The sequence below is a fragment of the Triticum aestivum genome, chromosome 3A (genome assembly GCF_018294505.1).
Source record: "Triticum aestivum cultivar Chinese Spring chromosome 3A, IWGSC CS RefSeq v2.1, whole genome shotgun sequence".
In the NCBI taxonomy this organism is placed as follows: domain Eukaryota; kingdom Viridiplantae; phylum Streptophyta; class Magnoliopsida; order Poales; family Poaceae; genus Triticum; species Triticum aestivum.
Genome location: NC_057800.1, coordinates 135,525,777 through 135,543,953, shown reverse-complemented (window position 1 = coordinate 135,543,953; position 18,177 = coordinate 135,525,777). Strand labels below are relative to the sequence as shown.

Below are 18,177 nucleotides of genomic sequence, written 5' to 3'. Positions count from 1 at the left end.
AGCTTAATTATGTTGTGTTACTGCTGCTGTTCCTTGGTGTACGCGCTGTTTCTGGTTTCAGAAGATAGGATGCGTGTGGTGCTGCTTCCGCCCCCGCGGCATGCCTTCGTCCCGGAGATGGGGCCACTATCCTTCGGTGGCCAGAATGTCAGCGACCCGTCCGCCTCCCCCGCGGGTCGACTCGAAGCAGCGTGAACCGTAGCGTCTCTGCTCCGCCAGTACCGCCTCCCACGCCCGCCGCCGCGCCGTGGTCCACGGCGCTCGCCATTGCTCGCTTGCCACGACGAGGCAGTCGGTCGGTGGTCGAGGAGAGAGGATTTTAAAAAGCGGGCGAGGAAGATGCACTTACTCGTCGTGCCCACATGCTGCTGCTTCCCCACCACTTCGTCCGCGCCGCAACCACCATCGCTCCCGCGGCAGCTGTCTCGCAGCCTCGGCCACTCCGCGTCGCCGCGCTTCGGCCTCCCCTTCCGCCGGGCCGCGGTGCCCCCCGCCATGCGCCGCCGCGGGCGACGGAGGGCGGCGGCCCCTCCTCCGGCCGCCGCCGCATCAGAGGCCTCCAGCGACTCCCCTGGCCCTCCAGGAGGCGAGGACAAGGTGATTATGGTCTTTTGTGCCGCGCCGTGGCCTTTTGGGCGTGGTCTTCTCTGCTCTGCTCCGCTTTGAGCTTAGTACACTTAGTATGGTTTTACAGTTCCTACTTTTCCGTTCTGGCTTCTGAGCTTTAGGTCTGTGTTGCAACTGGCTTCTACTAGTTTAATAATAGCTTTAGCGTCCTGCCGCATTGCTAGATTTTGCTAGATCATGCAGGGGTTCGCAGTTCAGCGGGCGGATTCAGAGCGACAGGGCCGTACTGCAATTCACAAACCAATCATAAGATCACAGTCTGCATTGTTTAGTCGTGCACAAGCAAAGTGCCAGTTTGTCTGCTTTGCTATCGTGATGTCGCTGCAATGCGCTTCAGTGAGGTTGATTTTGCATGGCCAAACATCATAAGATTATAGGATCGTTATTCTAAAAATGCAGTTCCAGTTTTTGCACAGGGTCCGCATTGCGCTATTAGCCGCAGTTCCTTTTAGGGAAAGGAGTTCAGTCTTAACTTCTGTTTATTATTATTTTTGTTTCGCCTAATGCTGTGCTGCGGTTACTAGCCGTAGATCTGCTTTGACCCGACATCCATTGTTCAACTACATGCCATGTCGTTGCAGCGAATGGCATTTTGGGCGCTGTGCGTGTCACTCTGCAAATGCTGGTGCCTCTTGTGCTGGTTTGTTGTTTGCTGCGTTGCTAATGGATGCATATTTCCTTCATCTCATGCTGATAGAGAGCTGGTACAGACCTCAAAACGCTAGCTAGAAGATTTTGGAAAGTCGCCGCCCCTTACTGGTGGTCAGAGGACAAGGTCCAAGCAAGGCTTCAGCTTGCTGGTGTATTTGCTCTCACGTTGGCGACTACAGGGATTAGTGTTGGATTCAACTTTCTGGGTCGTGATTTCTACAACGCCCTTGCCGGTATGTTTCATCTTTTGTTAAAACTGTTAAGAACTGGTAGCTTGAATGTTAGTGTTCTGAATAAACATACACACACATAATTGCCACTTTGCCAGTGCACGTGATTAAGATTAGAGGGTAGGAGAGGGAGCGATTAACAGTTTTCTGTTCCACATAAAAATTGAGTGATACTAAAGATGACATACCTCGGTTTAATCTTTTGCAATATAAAAAGTAGATAAGAAATTATGTTTCAGCCTTCTGTATGGGCGTAACTTCTTTTTTTCCGATAAAGGGCGTTTTTATTATCTCAAATGTAGCATCAAGCGATAGGGCGTAACTGAAGGTCTCACTTCATATAATTCAAAGTGAATGTACTCATAACTGAAGGTGTCACTTCATATAATTCAAAGTGAATGTACTTCATCTTATCTTTTTACTTGCTAACACATATTTAGTGGTGTCTCTTTCAAGACAAGGACCAGGAACAATTTACCAAGCAACTGCTGTACTACTTGGGAGGTTTCGCTGTAGGAGTTCCGGTGAGCATATTGCTGCCCTTTTGTAGGTATTGCTCTTCAAGCTGCTATTTGTAGCAACTAGACATGAAAACTGATAGTATCAGATGATGCTATCTTATGAGTAATCTTTTCTCCATTAGTGCACTGTCCTGTTTAACAATCAATGACTAGTATTTACAGAGGGAACATAACTGTGGTTTCCTGTGTTAAGTATCAGTGGTTTGTATATCATGATAGGTATCCTTTCCAGGGTTGTCTAGATCCACGATGTTCATATTTTCTAGTTGTTTCAGAGGCTGTAGCTAAATTTATTGTTGATGTTTTACCTAAAATCTACCTGGTTATCTCTTCCATTTAGCAAAAGGTCCCCAACTCCCGGAAAAAGTAATACACAATTGAACATTTGATCTTTGCACTAGAGGACTAAAGCTGCAAGGATCTTACTCTTGCTCCTGGTTCCCAGAAGTGTCTGGAATTGCTATGCTCCTATTAGCATTCATCATTAGGAGCTGTATTCGTTACGTTGCTTCTCATGTTGCAGATTCAGCAATTAGTGTACCTCTTAATCTTATGTTCTGATTTGCAACCTCCTGCTTGCACTGCTATACAGTTCTTTGTCTTGAGGGACTATGCAAGAGAAACCCTCTCTTTAAGATGGCGATCTTGGATGACGAGTTATTACATGAAGCGCTACTTTAAGAACAGAACATTCTACAAGATTCAGTCTCAATCACTAATAGACAATCCAGACCAGCGGATCAATGATGACCTAAGTGCATTCACTGGAACTGCGCTTGCGTTTTCCCTGACACTTCTCAATGCTGTCGTGGATTTGGTATCATTCAGCAATATCCTTTATGGGATCTATCCACCATTATTCATTGTTCTTATTGTTTATTCTCTTGGAGGGACCGCTATTAGTGTCTTCCTTGGTAAGGTAAGGCTTTTACCAGCATTATTTATCTATAACTTGAATCAAAATAGATATAATTGTTCACATTCTTTCGTTATTCATATAACTAATAGTTTGCCATGCTTGTGTTGACAGAGTTTGGTCAACTTGAACTTCATGCAAGAAAAGAAAGAAGCGGATTTCCGTTACGGGCTTGTCCGTGTTAGAGAAAACGCTGAATCAATTGCTTTTTACGGTGGTGAGGAAAATGAACTGCAACTTCTGTTGGATCGGTTCAGGAGGGCTTACGAAAACCTAAGTGTAAGCATTGCTTGTATAGCCTGTTTATCACCTTATATTCCCATTTGTTTTGCTCCACTTTCCTTGTTAGTTCCGAGTTCTGACATTATGAAAGCTGCCATTGGGTCATTTATCAGTAGGTAAGCCTGCTAAGCAGTGGGTGGAGTAGAGCTGCAAGCTTGCAATAAACCAGAAGCACCCACAAGTTTTTCTTCTAGCACTCATTTATATTTTGCAAAAGAATATTAGGATATTTGGATGAGTTTCTCAAATAATCCTCAATCGCTTATTTATAACACATTTCACCAGAAAGCAAAACACCCATGGTTTCTAGACCAAACTTTGCCTGTCCTTGATAATCCTGTAAATTGCTACTCATATTAGTGAGTCATGTTATGTAGTTTGAAAACATTGAGATACCAGATATGCTAATATTATGATATCCTAAAAGATTGTCAACTATGATGATAACTGTGGCAGGTGAAATAATTATTACTTTTCTAGAACACATCGCAAAGAGTATATATTTTTGCATTGGAAGAAACGCCGAGAAGGCGCAAAAGATACAACACCACAGGTGATAATGACCCAAAACACGACCAAGAGCCTAACAACCAACTATGAAAACTGCAGCCTGAAGCTGCCACAAAACTACACAAAAGAGCCTGAGCCAATATTCTGACAAGGAATGCGGTAGGTGGTTGCGCGTGCCATTGGCTTCTTAGTGCCAACTAACTTCCAGATCTTTGTTGTAGTCGGGCTGTGCATTGTCAAGGACACATGATTTGCGGTGTTGCCACAATCTCCTCAGCATCAGCAAGATCGGCGAGCGAAATAAAATGTCATGATAGCTAGAAAAGCATGTTGAATGTCTACAAATTTATTTCTCTCTGGATGTGGTATTACATAGGTTGCATTTCACATTAATATGCTTCTTTATATGTTTAAAGTAAATTATTAATACTGCTTTTCTTATCATGCTGTAATAAACTGTTGGTATTACATTGCAGTCATAAGCTTCTCCTGCCACTAGACTAAATATATTTCACCCAGTAACCAGGTCTATTTTTGTAGTTGTCTTTGTTCGGGGGTTGTTTGTGCAGAAGTACGGGGCCAGGTGCCCTTCCAGTGCTTTCTTAGGTGTGTCTACATGATTTGATGTAAATGGAACACGTATACTTCTAAAAAAGGTTTCCAAATTTAGATGATTTCCGGGTCCCAAAACAAACTCATGCTTATGCATTTATACTGTCGTGAGGGAATGCACCATGCCACCACCACTCTTGAAAACAGGCACTCTGTGTCAGCTTCGCTCTCTCTATACTTTTATGTTCAACTAGAAACTCATGATGCAATTTATATTTGCGAATAATCCGATGTTTGATTTTTTGTTATCCTTGTAGGAATTACTGATAGCATCCCGGAATCTGGAGTTCTTCACCAATGGTTACCGATATTTAATTCAAATCCTGCCAGCTGCAGTTGTTGCTCCAATGTTCTTTGCAGGAAAAATCGAGTTTGGAGTAATAAACCAATCGGTGTCTGCTTTCAATCACATCCTCAGTGATTTTTCTCTCATTGTTTTCCAGTTTCAGTCAATTAGTGCATTCTCAGCTGTCATTGATCGTTTAGGTAACACCTCCCTCCCTCCCTCCCTCTCTGCTACAGTACTTGCTAAGGTGCCTAGGTTAACCTAATTGAACTTTAAACCACAGGTGAATTTGATGATCTATTGGGTGAAAATGAGTCTTCTCTATCACCCCAACGTGATAGCATTGATGGGATCAACATCTCTTTCAAGAGCGGCAGTCCTTCTGTTCTTAGTTCTAATGGATCACAAATGCAATCTGAGCCAGGCATAGTTCTAGAGATTTGTGATTTGACATTGTTAACACCTAGGGGTGGAAATATTCTTATCACTGACTTCAGTATGGAATTAAAAGACAAGGACCACCTACTGGTATTTCATGTCTTATATCTGGTTGTACAATCAGTAACATAAATAATACTGGTGACATCAGACTGATGTGGTGTTCTCATTATTACTTTTAGGTGATGGGACCCAGCGGCTGCGGGAAGACCTCATTGCTCCGTGCTTTGGCTGGCCTTTGGACTAGTGGCACTGGGAATATCATATACCATGCCAGAGATTCTAGGCAGCTTCAGACAGCAAATTTAGGTTCTAATGAGCCATCCAACATAAAGCCGGAGGGTGAAGAACTATTGCAAAGTTCCAAGCAGAGAAGAGATAATGGCATATTTTTTGTCCCACAAAGACCATATATGGTTTTGGGTACTCTTCGTCAGCAATTGCTCTATCCTACATGGACTGCAGATACGCATCAGTCACCAACTAATGACGCTCAGACAAAAGGTAATTTGTTTCACGGGGAGGTATTAATTGCAAATTACCATGTATAGGTGCAGACTACATCAGTTTGGACGTTGAGTCAAATGGAAATTGTGCACGAACTGTATAATGGTAATCCTAAAAGTAACTAATACATGAAAGATCAAGGAAAAGGTGAAAACATAATTGCTCATATGATCACACCAATCTTTGTTTTGTTTCTCCCAACATGAATTTGTTTTGAACAAGAGTACCTATGGACATACCTAATATACAGTAATTATAGCATAGAGTTTTTATTTTTGTTGAATGGTCAAATATTTATTCATTTGTTTCGAGTCTTTGGCAGTGATAACGTACCGTTTATTTTACTTTAGCGAAGTCAGGAGGGGAGCCCCCCGGCTAAAGTTTCAGTAAAATCAGAAACCAGAAAAGTACATAGTGAGTTACAGAATACCAAAACTAAAATCCCAGCTAGAGAGAGATGAAAACAAAACATGAATACATCAAGGAAACTTTCTTCTAGTCCGGTCAGTCGTCAGTCCAGCCGAACGCAATGTTTCTTGCTTACAGAAGTTGCATCAGAGCAGATAATTCATCAGTGTCCCATTAGCCATTCCTGATCTTAAGCAGCAACATGAAGGTTTGGTCTGAGAGCATGAGAAAAGAGGACAGGGAAATGCAAGTATCGTGGGATATTATTAGTCCATGTACCTGTAACACCTTGGTCCAGTTTGCCTCATGTGTGTTGTAGGAGTTCGATATATCCAACATGCAGAGTTTAGACGATTTCAAAGTCTTTAGACAGCACAGAAACACAACAGCACCATGCCTAGTAACTCCAGGTTAACCATTTTGAGTCGAGCGGGGATGCAAGTCCAAGTGAGTTACAGTATGCATCTGTGATCCATTGCATGTGGCGTTGGTTTTAGCAAATTTGGAGGTGTTACAATTTATGCCTAAATGAGAAGTATTATGGTGTTTAAACTAACATACTTCACAAAATATCTAGGCATTTGGAAAAAGTTCAAGGAGTAATACCACGGGATAGTTCTGAAATTTAGCATGTTCATTTCAGTGTTAAGACAATGTAGATTAATACCATCTAACAGAAGTAAAGGGCAGCCCGGTGCATGTAGCTCCCGCTTGCGCAGGGTCCGGGGAAGGGTCCAACCATCTAACAGAAGTAAAATGCAAAAATCGTAGTGGTTATTTGTAATTTCCTTCTGATCTTGTAGGAGTACTACAGTTGTTTGAATTTTGTTGTTAGATGCGGAACAAACGTATGATTATTTTCTGATTCTGAAACATTCATGTGCGACTGACCTAAAGTTGTGCTATTTTTTATGAATACCAGCTCCTCTTTCCTTTCTGTCTGAAGTCTCCACGTCAGATGGGTTGGGTGCCAAGCCTGAGATGCCCTCAACTGATGAACTGATCAGAGTACTTGAGGTTGTTAGGCTGGGCTACATATTGCCACGTTTCAATGGCATTGATTCTGTCCATGATTGGGCCAGTGTTCTTTCGCTAGGGGAGCAGCAGCGTCTTGCATTCGCTCGGTTATTACTCGCAAAACCAACTCTGGTCCTACTGGACGAGTCCACAAGTGCACTAGATGACATAAACGAGGTAACAATCTATATAAGCTGTTGTCACTCTTACGAGCTGCTTTGTACCATGAATTGTCAAAAAAGGCCAATTCTGGAATTATCACCTATAGATCTACTGAATTGCACAAATAGGTATACCTTGAGGCCGTTTTAACTATTTCTCCCCTGGCACAGGTTCATCTATACAGTCAGATTGAAGCTGCAGGGATCACATATATAAGTGTCGGTCACCGGAGAACACTTCACAGGTTCCACAACAAGGTTTTGTACATTTCAAAGTCTGATTTGACAACTGGCAGCCCTCGTAACTGGGAGCTAAAGCCCACAGATCAGAAATCAATTGAAGAATCATCCCCATTCACATCATAAGAACTTCAGCATGCGAACCAGTTTAGGCCCCTTTCTCAATTTTCTTATCCCACATTTAACCCGCTATGGTAAATATTGATTCCCTACCAAGGATCCCATGGCCACAAGTTCGTCGTTACAACTTACAAACTGAAGCTGGAATGTTGACGAGGTTAATCTTACAGCTGGACTGGCAAAATTGTGGCAGTGCTACTAACCAACCTGTTAGCAGGATACACTTTAGGACCTGGAAAAATCTCACCTTTTTGTTTATGTTTATGCTTTGATAGTTTAGAATGAACTATAGCATATGTTTATGTATGGTTGATATTGCACTGCTGTTACCAAAACATTTTCATTTTTATCTGAGTTTTCTCTGCTGATTTATTTCACGCTTGACAGTTGTAATTTTTGTTTCATTGTTGGTTTATCTTGTTGTTCTGCTATCTATGTTCTAGCAACTGTAAGGAATCTCAGCTCTATAGAGTGGTTTAGATCACGAGGAACAGTTTTGAGTATTGATGTTCAGCAACTGTCGCGTGACAAAATCTTCTGGTGAAGACTGATACCATTTTCTCTTTCTTGTATTCTCCTAGGAAGGGAAATTCACCAATAGCCAATAGCAACTGGTCTGTGTGTTTTCTCAGTGCAGATCCTGGTCCGGCCTAAAGTGCGAGTTCTGAGTTTCGTATGGATCATAAGTTTTTCCTTTTTTCTTTTGAGCGTGTATGGATCATAAGCTATGTTGAAACCAATGCCACCGTCCTGTACAATATGTAGACCATTTATTGCTACCTTTTTTTTTTTTGCGGGGTGACGTACGCACAACTGGCTAGTATAATCTTGATATTATAGTTCCACATACATATCACCCATGTGTTTGTGCATGTAAGTATTCTAGAAATCCCGTAGATGTATACTTGCCATAATATGTAAAAAATCGTAACAACTATCTTAACAAGTTTAGTGTGCATAATAAGACATAAAATTTCTTAATCACAAAAGATGTATACATACTTTTCCTAATTCTTTTCATGCACATATGGCCATACATTTGTTTTTTTTTTGTGAGCACACATATTTGAATTTTTTTACATCTTTTTCTTGAGATTTTTTTACAAATATCTTAACATGTTTTAATTTTTTCCTTAATCACAAAAATTGACGAATATGCCATACCGCTTAAAGAGCAGCACTGAAAATGCTAAAATGAATCCAAGAAAATGTGACCACCTATGCCAAGTCTAAGACTTGACCCATGTGGGCAGGTTTCACCACACGGAACCTAGTCATCTGAGTTATGATATTCTACGTTTTGTAGATAGTTTTTGAAAATGCAAACTATATAAGCAGTAGGTGTACATAACTTTTGAAATATGTGCACACAATTTAAAGTATGCATTACAATTGAAGGAATTTAACATAAGAAATTCACACGTTTTAAACAAGGATTTAAAGTTGCAGAAGTGCAAAGCGAAGTAAGATTGGTGGTAGCAAAGGTAATGTACTCGAGCAGGCCCCTTATGCGTTATGAACAGTAGCTTACACATAATTTTACTAATATGTGCTCTCAGCTGCTTCCAACAACACAAATGATAAATAGGTTTTTTTTGCAAGGTTGAATGATATTGAATGTATTTCTTTATGAAAGGTATATGTGAGTTGTTTCTACAATAACCTTTTACATAATGTTTAGAGCACTTTTTTTGCGAAAAGGCCAAAATCCATTTATTAAAGCAGACCAATCCTTACAAGGTCATCCTTACATAAACTAAAAATTACACACAGGTCCTTGGGGAAATTGATACCCGTCTTCCTCTTGCACTCGCCAAAGGCGTGCTGTGAACGAAGCTCGATGCCGTCTCTGGACCTTCGTTGTTGACACCGCGTTGAGACCAATCAAAGCCGGAAGGCGTGGATGACATCGATTTGAAAAACAGATCGCCATCCCAGATAATAAGGCGGCGAAAAGGGCTAGATGATCCTCCTAGATTCGGCTAGACAGATGCAGAGAGACCTAATCTCAGATGCTCCCTAACGAATGTCGAAGTTGGCCAAACATCGTCGGTTGGAGGAGCCATAGGACCAAGACACGAAGCGCCACAATGCACTCACTCTGCTAAAAGCATAACATGAAGACATAACCAGATCCACCACTCCAAAAGAGTAGTAACATACAATTTGCCGCCCTCCTTTACTTCGTTGTCGAGACCCCCGCTGACGAGGCGGACCAGGAGTCAAGAAAACCTTTTATTCTTAATCTGCATGGTGCCACCATCACCACCGCAGTGCCTACATCGGAGCAGCCGGTGGAGGAGGAGTGGATCTATGGCCTTGCTGGCAGGGAGCGGTGATGGCTATCTAGGGCCTTGGGAGAGGGAGAACAGGAAAGTAACGTTTAGACTACACAAAGCTTTGATCTACAAGAAGAAACATGAAAAAAATAGATATTTGTATTCTAGGTTCTTGAGTAGCCCTCTTCCTCGGCCGCAATCGTGCCTCATGAACAATGTTTGTTATCTGCTTCCAACAATATAAATGATAGATACATGTGTTTTCACAACCATTGAATCATATTTGAATGTCTTTCCTTGTTAAAGGAACACGCGAGATGCAAGTTGTTGCTACAAGAACGTTTTACAAAGATAAGAAAACAAATGCAAAATGATGTCTTTATTCGCGGTTCTAGAGTATTGAGATCGTGTCTTGGATTCAACAAATAGTACTTGTTTATTCTTATTCTTCATTATGTTGGCTTATTTCAGAACAAATGATTACACAAAACTACTTGTGCTAAACACAAAATAGAAAGCCGTAGAAATAACCTGTTACATTTCTTAAGACGTGAAAACAATATTGGGACCAGAAGAGATAGCCGTCTTGTAAGAAAATTACTTCCGGTAGAGAGGAGGTGGGGTGGCAAATGAACAACCACAAGCACCCAATAATACATTTCTACAAAGTATAAAGACAGTTCACACATATACATTACAAATACAGCGACGCTACCCGCACGACAATTTCCATCTGATTTCCGTACGATCTCCCGGCTGGCCCGTTGGATCCCAACATCTTTTCAATCTGTGTGGTTCAGAAGTACGTAGCATGCACGAGCATCGGACCAAAAATGTCGCACGCATAGTTATTATCTCGAACATTACAAATGCTTTCTCCATTTCGCCCTGTATAATCAAACCACCCATACGATCGACTTCATCCTCACCACCATCATCATCATCGTCATATCCTGTGGTCACATATACTACTAGTATCGTACTACAAGGAGCTGGTGATCATGATCACATCCTCCTCCCGCCGGTTCCGGTCTCCCTCTGGCAGTTGAAGTAGACGGCGGCGACGGGCAGGCCGAGGTTGTAGAGCTCGGCAAAGTCGCGGGTGCTGAAGTTCTGCCGCCACCCCGGCGCGTACACCGTCTGGCGGCCCAGCTGCTGGAAGAGCAGGAACACCAGCCGGTGGATCCCGAGCACCGGCCGCGGGCCCTCGTAGCACACCACCTCGGTCCCTGGACATGCATCCGTACGAAAAGTTCCATTAGATTTAGAGCCCAGAGCGACGCTGAGTTCTGTATAATAAAGTGGTGAGACGTGAGATCAGTTTTCTTCTCCTGTACCGAAAGATACTCCTGTCGTCCCCGGGATGTCGGTGACCAGCCTGCATCGGTAGATCACATTAATATTGGTTCAGCACTTAATTACAAAAAAGCACTCCCTCCGTAAAGAAATATAATAAAATAATGATCTAAACGTTTTTATATTTCTTTACAGATGGAGCAGATGAGTAGTCTTCAGTGAAATTGATGATTAAGTTTGTGCAGGAGATTCTGGTCTCAGGAAACCTCTGCAGTTTGGACCTTTGGGGTGACCCTTTTAGGCTATGAGTAGGCCATCCAGGTATTTGCGAATTGGTTGTCAAGCAGCCCCAGCATGGGCATGTAAAGAGGGATACAAATTTGGCGCCCCCTGCCTCAATATAAGTGCAAAGCAAACATTGCCTTCCATGCCGGTGTTCTAGATTTTTATATCGCGTCACAGGAATTAAGTAATTGATGGTGTTAAAATAAATATTTCTCGCCGAAGCCAATTTTTGTGCTGCACAAGTTTTATTTGAAAAATAAAAACTGAATAAAGCATGAGATATGCATTTATTGGCATGTTGCACTATATATTAGTTTTTTTAGATGATGACTCTTTTTTTTTCTTCCACTTATGCATTGTTTCCTGATCACACCACGAAAATACTATTGCATAAGAGATAACATTAATGTCCTCAACCGATTCTTTATTTTGTTTGGCTTAATGTTGTAAGACCTTGTGAGAATTTTTCTTCTCTTCTAAAACTTGCAAAAGCGAAGCAATTATTTTGTAGCCTTGTACGGTATATATAGTTCAAACTCAAAACAATGAATAAGGACCCCCCCCCCCCCTCCCCTCCCCTTAAATCTTTAGCTAAATATATGTAGGATACATCTTATCAAAGGATATAGTTTTTTTATTAAAAATATACATTTCATTACAAGTCTAGTTAATAATGTGCGAACTAGAGCATATAATTTAATGCAAACTCGTAAAATGTCATTCTTGTTCTATTAGTAACGGACTGATGAGACATATCATCTTCCCATAGAACAAAAAACAATTTGCTACCTCTAGCAATCCTAACCTTTCATTTTTCCTTAAATTTATGCTTTTCGCTTGCTTTACTTCACTAGAAGTTCTAGTTAACTTAGCATTGATTTTTTTAATCCCATTTATGGTGTAATTACCTTTGTTCTAGTTTAATTGTTGCATATGCCTATTTTATGTTTAACATAAGCTAATATAAACCCATAATGTGATAACCCTAATTAGCAAAGATATAATTGTCCCGGTTATTCCGGTTTGATTCTAATTGTACAATGCAAACAAGTTTCCTATTTCATACGCCCTCCATCCATATTACTCCCCCCGTTCCTTGATGTAAGGTGTATAGATTTTTGAGAAAAAGTCCGAAAGTATAAGGTGTATTGCATTGCACCACTCGTTTGGATATATTTTTTAGGAATTTGATTACAGTTCCTTATATCGGGCAAGCTCCTCTATTTCCTCATGTCAATTAGTCAAGTTTAATCTTGCCCAAAACTTGTGAAATTTTCCCTCCACACGGGTTTTTAAATTTTTGTGCCAAAAACTATACACCCTATATCTAGGAATGGAGGGAGTAGTACTTTTAGCTTTATACTAAACCAGTGACAACTAATATGGAACAGAGGGAGCAGTAATTTGGTATATCTTGAATTTTCGTACTTTTAGCTTTAGTTTAATACCTTTGTGCATTAGAATAGCTGTATGTGTGTGTGTGTGTGTGTGTGTGCTGCAAATGTTGGTGTTTCTTTCTTTATAATTTTTCCTTCTCCTAAGTACATGCGCCCCCCATGCATGGGCCGAGATAACATGCTTTCTTTTCCATATATAGGACTATATAAGATAATTTCGAAGTTACTAACTGGTGAGATGATTTAAAAACATAGTGGAACTCTTTTATAGGCACATTAGTTGCTTAATTGTATTATTGTGCGTCTAAATGCGTATTCCCCTAAACTATGTATGCCAATCTATTATCATATACACATAACTCAATAAGAATCTAATCTTATTTAGCCACTCCGCGCATAAAATCAAGAAGAAGCCATTCCTTCTCGTTTATTTACTTTTATCTTTGGTTTTGGAATCCGCTAGGGCCCTAGCATGTACTTGGAGGTCGGGTGCACAAGAAGTCAAGAATTTGATTGAACTCACCCATGCCTCCACCACACCACGTGAGAGAGTGAGCTATCGTTTTATCCCTGATTAATCCCATCGAATGATCGGAGGCCTTTTTGGCGGAAAGATCCTATTTGGCCCCGTCAACTGTATACAAATATCTGCCTGAGGCAATAAATCTGAATTTAGATTGGATATATGGTAGTATAGGTTAGGGGCACGGCACGGCATGGGGGGGGGGGGGGGGGGGGGGATGTTTCCAAGCAAGCAAGCTAGCTAGGGAGGGATTAGGGAAGTAGGGAGCGAGGCCGCTAGGAGTTTTGCCGGCGCGTGCTCTGCTCTCCTCACCAGTGCAAGTACTCCCTAAGGCTGGGATCGCTGGGGCTTGGAGCATCCGGATCCACCATCACCTGCGCGCAGCCAGCAGCCACTTGAGTAAGCAGTCTAGGAGCATGAGCTAGAGCGACGTACGGCGGGAAGCGGAGCCGGATCGGTCGGCGGACTCACCAGCGTGTAGAAGGTGCGCATGTCCGGGCCGCCGACCTCGACGCGCGGCGGGTCGGCGATGGCGGACGGCCTCAGCTCGCAGCCGTTGGCCACGTCCCTGGACGCGTAGCCCACCCGCAGCGCCACCCGCCGCACGAACGGGTCCACCACGTCGCCGATCACGCGCCCCACCACCAGCGGGGCCCCGCGCTGCATGCCGCTCCCCACCATCTTCTTCTTCTTCTCCTCCTTCTTGTCACCACCGATCCTTCTCCGCCGCCGGCGAGCAGGAGTGGCGGTGTGTGTGTGAAGGCGGCCAGCTCTCTCAGCTCGCCCGTGCTAGCAGCTCTAGCTGCGTGTGTGTGGTTTCGGTGAGGCCGTCGTCGTTGCTATTGCACCACGACGGCCTGACGTACTTATAGGCGAGGAGAGGAGAGAGAGATCTCTGGACTAGCTCGCTCGCTCGCTCGCTCCTCCAGCGCGACGGCCCTGGCTAGGCTAGCTACCTGCTGGAGCACGAGCAGCTGCCGAGGCGTACCGCGTGCGTCAGGCACTCAGGCTTTCCTAGTCCTAGATGGTTGCTGTCGATCGACGGCCTGGGTGGGGAGAATCTATCGATCGGCCGGCCACCAAGTCCATTGCTCTGTCCGGAGTCCGGACTCCTGTGGCGATGGGGAAGAGTCGTGTTTGGGAAAGGGGGGAGTGGGTGGGTCAAATGGCCTATTGCCCGTCTAGGAAAGGAGAGGCGCCCGTGCTGCTGCTGCTGGCGGTACGTGCGGTGCGGCGCATGAGAGAGGCGGAGAGCGAATATACAACAGCCCCATGTTTTCTATGCGTCCCCTCGAAACTTAATTCATTAGCCAGCCCACGGTTAGGCTCTTAACCGCTACCTGTTTTACTGGGAAACTAATGGGCTTGTGTCCGGGGTGGACCAAGAGGAAAATTTAGGTGGGAGGAAAGGATTTGTGTGGAGTCGCTTCTTTGTAAATTCAGGTGATATAAGCCTCCGATCCATATTAGTTGTCGCTGAAACAGATATATCTGGACATATTTCAGTGATATCTATTTGAGCGACAACAAATATGGATTAGAGAGTGCATTTTTTTACAACACAAACAATCAATCTTTTATCGCAATTTAAATTTTGAGTGGGGTAAAACCCCACCCCTCTCGGCTCTTCAGCTTGTCACTGCACCCCCCCCCCCCCCCCGACGCGGCTACTTCGGCGTCGATGTCGCAAACCTCGGTGTCCTCATTGATGATGTTGTGTGTTTGGAACCTCTGAGAACACATGAATGATGTCGTCTTCAATGCGGCGACCCCCTCGACTATTCAACTTAGGAAGCTGTGCAAAGATGATGCCGTCCTATGATGGGCCAGATTCCCGCGTGATCAGTGCCAGACCCCCTCTCTCTGTATCCACTTGGTGTATATCTCTCTCTATATATTCTCCCTTGGGGTGTAAAAACTCTTTGGGACTTTGGGCCTTCTTTAATGGAAATTCAGGTGAGGAACCTCTTTCCCCCGTGATTAAAAAAATGTTTAACATGCGATACCTAGTAAGAGATGAGGTATAGCTGATTATTTTACGGAAGATGGGTCATGTGCAAAATTTAGAAATATCAAGAATCTGTTTGGCGTTGAGATAAATTATGATGATCCAGCTTTCCATCCAATTTTCCCTATTTGTTTTTCATTTGGTTAATCCCCCCCCCCCCCCCCCCCCCCCGCGGCTAACTGAGCGTAACTATGTTTAAAAGGGCATGTCTAGCATTTCTTGTCGAAACCCTATGCGGTGTTTACAACATCAACTGCATACTAAATCACTGCCAATCCAGTCTGAAAGGCAGGGCCAACATGTCGTAAACTAGTTTGAACATTAATATGTTCTTGTGAGTGGCGGGTGTGGTTGCTAATTCTCGAGATTGACGTTGTAATGACTGAAAGGCGTTGTACTCGTCTTCTTTGCCGCTTCTTCCTTAATGCAATGATACACAGCGGGCCTAGCTAGCTAGCGTAGCTCACCGGAACTTCACACTGTTTTTTAATATGAAAATTTACACTGTTTTTTTCTCAATAATGTTGTAGAATTTACACGGTTTCATCATGCTCAGATCGCAAAGGGAAGGCATAAACATGGAACTCCTGTTCCTGCACTAAAGCCGTGACCGTGACCAACCATACACAGCGGGCCTAGCTAGCTACGTACTAGCCAGATAGCTCACCGGGAACATTTGCACGGAAGCTCCAATCTTCGCATGCCGTCATGTACTCCTGCGTACGTGCGCGATGGAACCGGAGAAGCGGAAAAGAAAGGCGGGCGAGTTTTCCAGCTGTCTTTTTATCCGGTGCGACGACGACGAGACAGTCAAATGGACGGATCGGTGGTGCATGGCCGCGGCAGAGTGCGGCATGTCCCTGTGAACTCAAGCCCCATCGCTGGCCAGCCTAGCTGGGCGCGTCCTTTTTGTCACCCGCCCGCACGTAGCTCTCACTCCCGGTCCCCGTCACCGGGGCTAGTCTGTCGAGTTCCCATTGGCTCGCCCCGGGACTTTTGGTCGCCCCGGGATTAATTACCCCCACCCGAGCCAGGATTTGGGCCGCGGGACGTCGGGGACGTCGACACCTCGGCAGTCGCTACTCGTTTACCCGCGGTGAAAGATCCGTCGACGTGTCGAGTCCCCTGCGGCCGGCGGCTCGCATTGTCTGCCGTCTTGTCGTTCCAGCCGTAGCGTGGCGGTGTTCATCAAAACAATGTGTACGGTGCTGCCAGTGGTGTTTCATCTTTCTTTTTCGTAATAAAATCTTTAAGCTCTTGTTGCGACGATAGCTTGCACTGTAAAGTTCAGCCATGGTCCAAAGTCATATTCTGCTCGCGGCCTCCCCTGAGCACGCGCTGAACGGTAAAATCGCAAAAAATGAAAAGAAATTCAAAAAATGATGATTTTTTTTCTTGTGGTGAACTTCGAAAAAATGTTTCAGTGCTTGCAAAATTTCATTGTGAAATGACATCCGTAGAAGTCGTGGCAAAAAAAAAGGCAAAATCAGCACTCCAAAATGCTTTTGAGAATAACACTTTTGAAGCATCGATTTTGGGTTTTTGCCATGACTTTCGCAAGTGACATTTCACAATGAAATTTTGTGAGCACTCAAATTTGTCAATGTTTGCACCAAATTGATTTTTTTCTTGAATTTTACTGTTCACCCGAGTTCAAGCTCATTTGAGCTCGAGAACAGAAACACCACCTCTAGACATGGTTAGCTGCAGCTATACAGCCAGCCCGGTCAGTGCGTAGTCCATATTGATAACTTGCAATATAATGTTCTGACATGATAGCAAAGCAGTTCGCGGATGAGACAGAGGGAGACTAGCATAGGGTCTGCCTTTTAGGCGAGATTGTACTATCAGCCCCCAAATTTCATATTTAAACAATCCAAAAAGTTCTAAAAAGAATTTACAACATACCTTCGGGGTATGTGAAAGCGCAGGTTTACTCCGGGGGGGGGGGGTGTAAATGAGAGATTTTTAGAAATTCTTCAAATTCTGATGAATTTGACAAAGATCAGAGTGAAGAAATAGAAACGAGAGACATCTAATTCATCACAGTAATGGAGAGCATGCATACGGTATACATATAGGTGAATAACATGAAAAAACATGCAATTATACAAGCATACAAGCATGAGAAAGATGAATTGAAGAAATGAAAAATAGTATGATGAAAATCTTCAGTTCAAATTCTTTAGAACATAGATCACAAAATCTTCAGCAGCGGAATACCATAAAGGTAAGGTGAGGAATTTGAGACCAGGTAGTCTCGGTGAAGACACAACGATTTGGTAGACCAATTTCAGTTGCTGTGTCAATTGTACGTCTGGTTGAGGCGGCTGAGATTAACTCAGAGGACACTTAGTCCTCACCGTAATCCTCTTGAGCCAAGGTCACTTAGACCTCGCCGAATCACTCATGGTAAGTTTTCAAGGCAGACTTCCAAAATCTTCACAGACTTGTTCACAGGAACACCACAATGATTTTTGGGTGCTCAAAACATAACGCCTAACCGTCTGGAAGAATGACAGTCTTCAAAGGTAACAGGCGTCGGATCACACAGATCAATCTCTTTAGTGATGCTCAAGCACTTTGGCTCTGGTTGGTTTTTTTCCTTACTTAGGGTTTTCTCAAAGTCGTCAGTGGGTGGGTTGCTCTCAAATGAAAAGTGTCAAGTTCTCTCTAGAGCAGCCAACCAACAAGTGGTTGTGGGGGCGGCTATTTATAGCCAGGGGGCAACCCGACATGAAATGTCATAAATGCCCTTTGTCGGTGTCAAAACCGGCGGATCTCGGGTAGGGGGTCCCGAACTGTGCGTCTAAGGCGGATGGTAACATGAGGTAGGGGACACGGTGTTTTACCCAGGTTCGGA

At 43.5% G+C, this 18,177-nt stretch overlaps 2 protein-coding genes across 2 annotated transcripts; one reads left to right on the top strand and one right to left on the bottom strand.

Moving 5' to 3' along the window:
- The first annotated feature begins 71 nt into the window (after nucleotides 1-71).
- LOC123060692 (ABC transporter D family member 2, chloroplastic) lies at nucleotides 72-7,903 on the top strand. The gene is made up of 10 exons (XM_044483512.1): nucleotides 72-597; nucleotides 1,325-1,511; nucleotides 1,965-2,032; nucleotides 2,622-2,948; nucleotides 3,060-3,224; nucleotides 4,607-4,835; nucleotides 4,919-5,163; nucleotides 5,256-5,577; nucleotides 6,911-7,182; nucleotides 7,338-7,903. Exons 1-10 carry the CDS (start codon nucleotides 340-342, stop codon nucleotides 7,530-7,532), a joined length of 2,268 nt encoding a protein of 755 aa, XP_044339447.1. The 5' UTR covers nucleotides 72-339; the 3' UTR covers nucleotides 7,533-7,903.
- Nucleotides 7,904-10,383: 2,480 nt separating this feature from the next.
- Nucleotides 10,384-14,459, bottom strand: LOC123060690 (protein HEADING DATE 3A). Its single transcript, XM_044483507.1, has 4 exons — nucleotides 13,778-14,459; nucleotides 13,619-13,680; nucleotides 11,143-11,183; nucleotides 10,384-11,034 (listed from the first exon to the last, which is right to left on the bottom strand). Exons 1-4 carry the CDS (start codon nucleotides 13,985-13,987, stop codon nucleotides 10,811-10,813), a joined length of 537 nt encoding a protein of 178 aa, XP_044339442.1. The 5' UTR covers nucleotides 13,988-14,459; the 3' UTR covers nucleotides 10,384-10,810.
- Between the last annotated feature and the right edge of the window lie 3,718 nt (nucleotides 14,460-18,177).

Coding starts and splice junctions, on each gene's coding strand:
- LOC123060690 (XM_044483507.1), bottom strand. CDS start 13,987: ATGGTGGGGAGCGGCATGCAGCGCGGGGCCCCGCTGGTGGTGGGGCGC. Junction 13,681..13,777: donor TGCGCACCTTCTACACGCTG/GTGAGTCCGCCG, acceptor GGCTGCGCGCAG/GTGATGGTGGATCCGGATGC. Junction 11,184..13,618: donor CTTAGGGAGTACTTGCACTG/GTGAGGAGAGCA, acceptor CTACCGATGCAG/GCTGGTCACCGACATCCCGG.
- LOC123060692 (XM_044483512.1), top strand. CDS start 340: ATGCACTTACTCGTCGTGCCCACATGCTGCTGCTTCCCCACCACTTCG. Junction 4,836..4,918: donor AGCTGTCATTGATCGTTTAG/GTAACACCTCCC, acceptor TTTAAACCACAG/GTGAATTTGATGATCTATTG. Junction 5,164..5,255: donor AAGACAAGGACCACCTACTG/GTATTTCATGTC, acceptor TATTACTTTTAG/GTGATGGGACCCAGCGGCTG.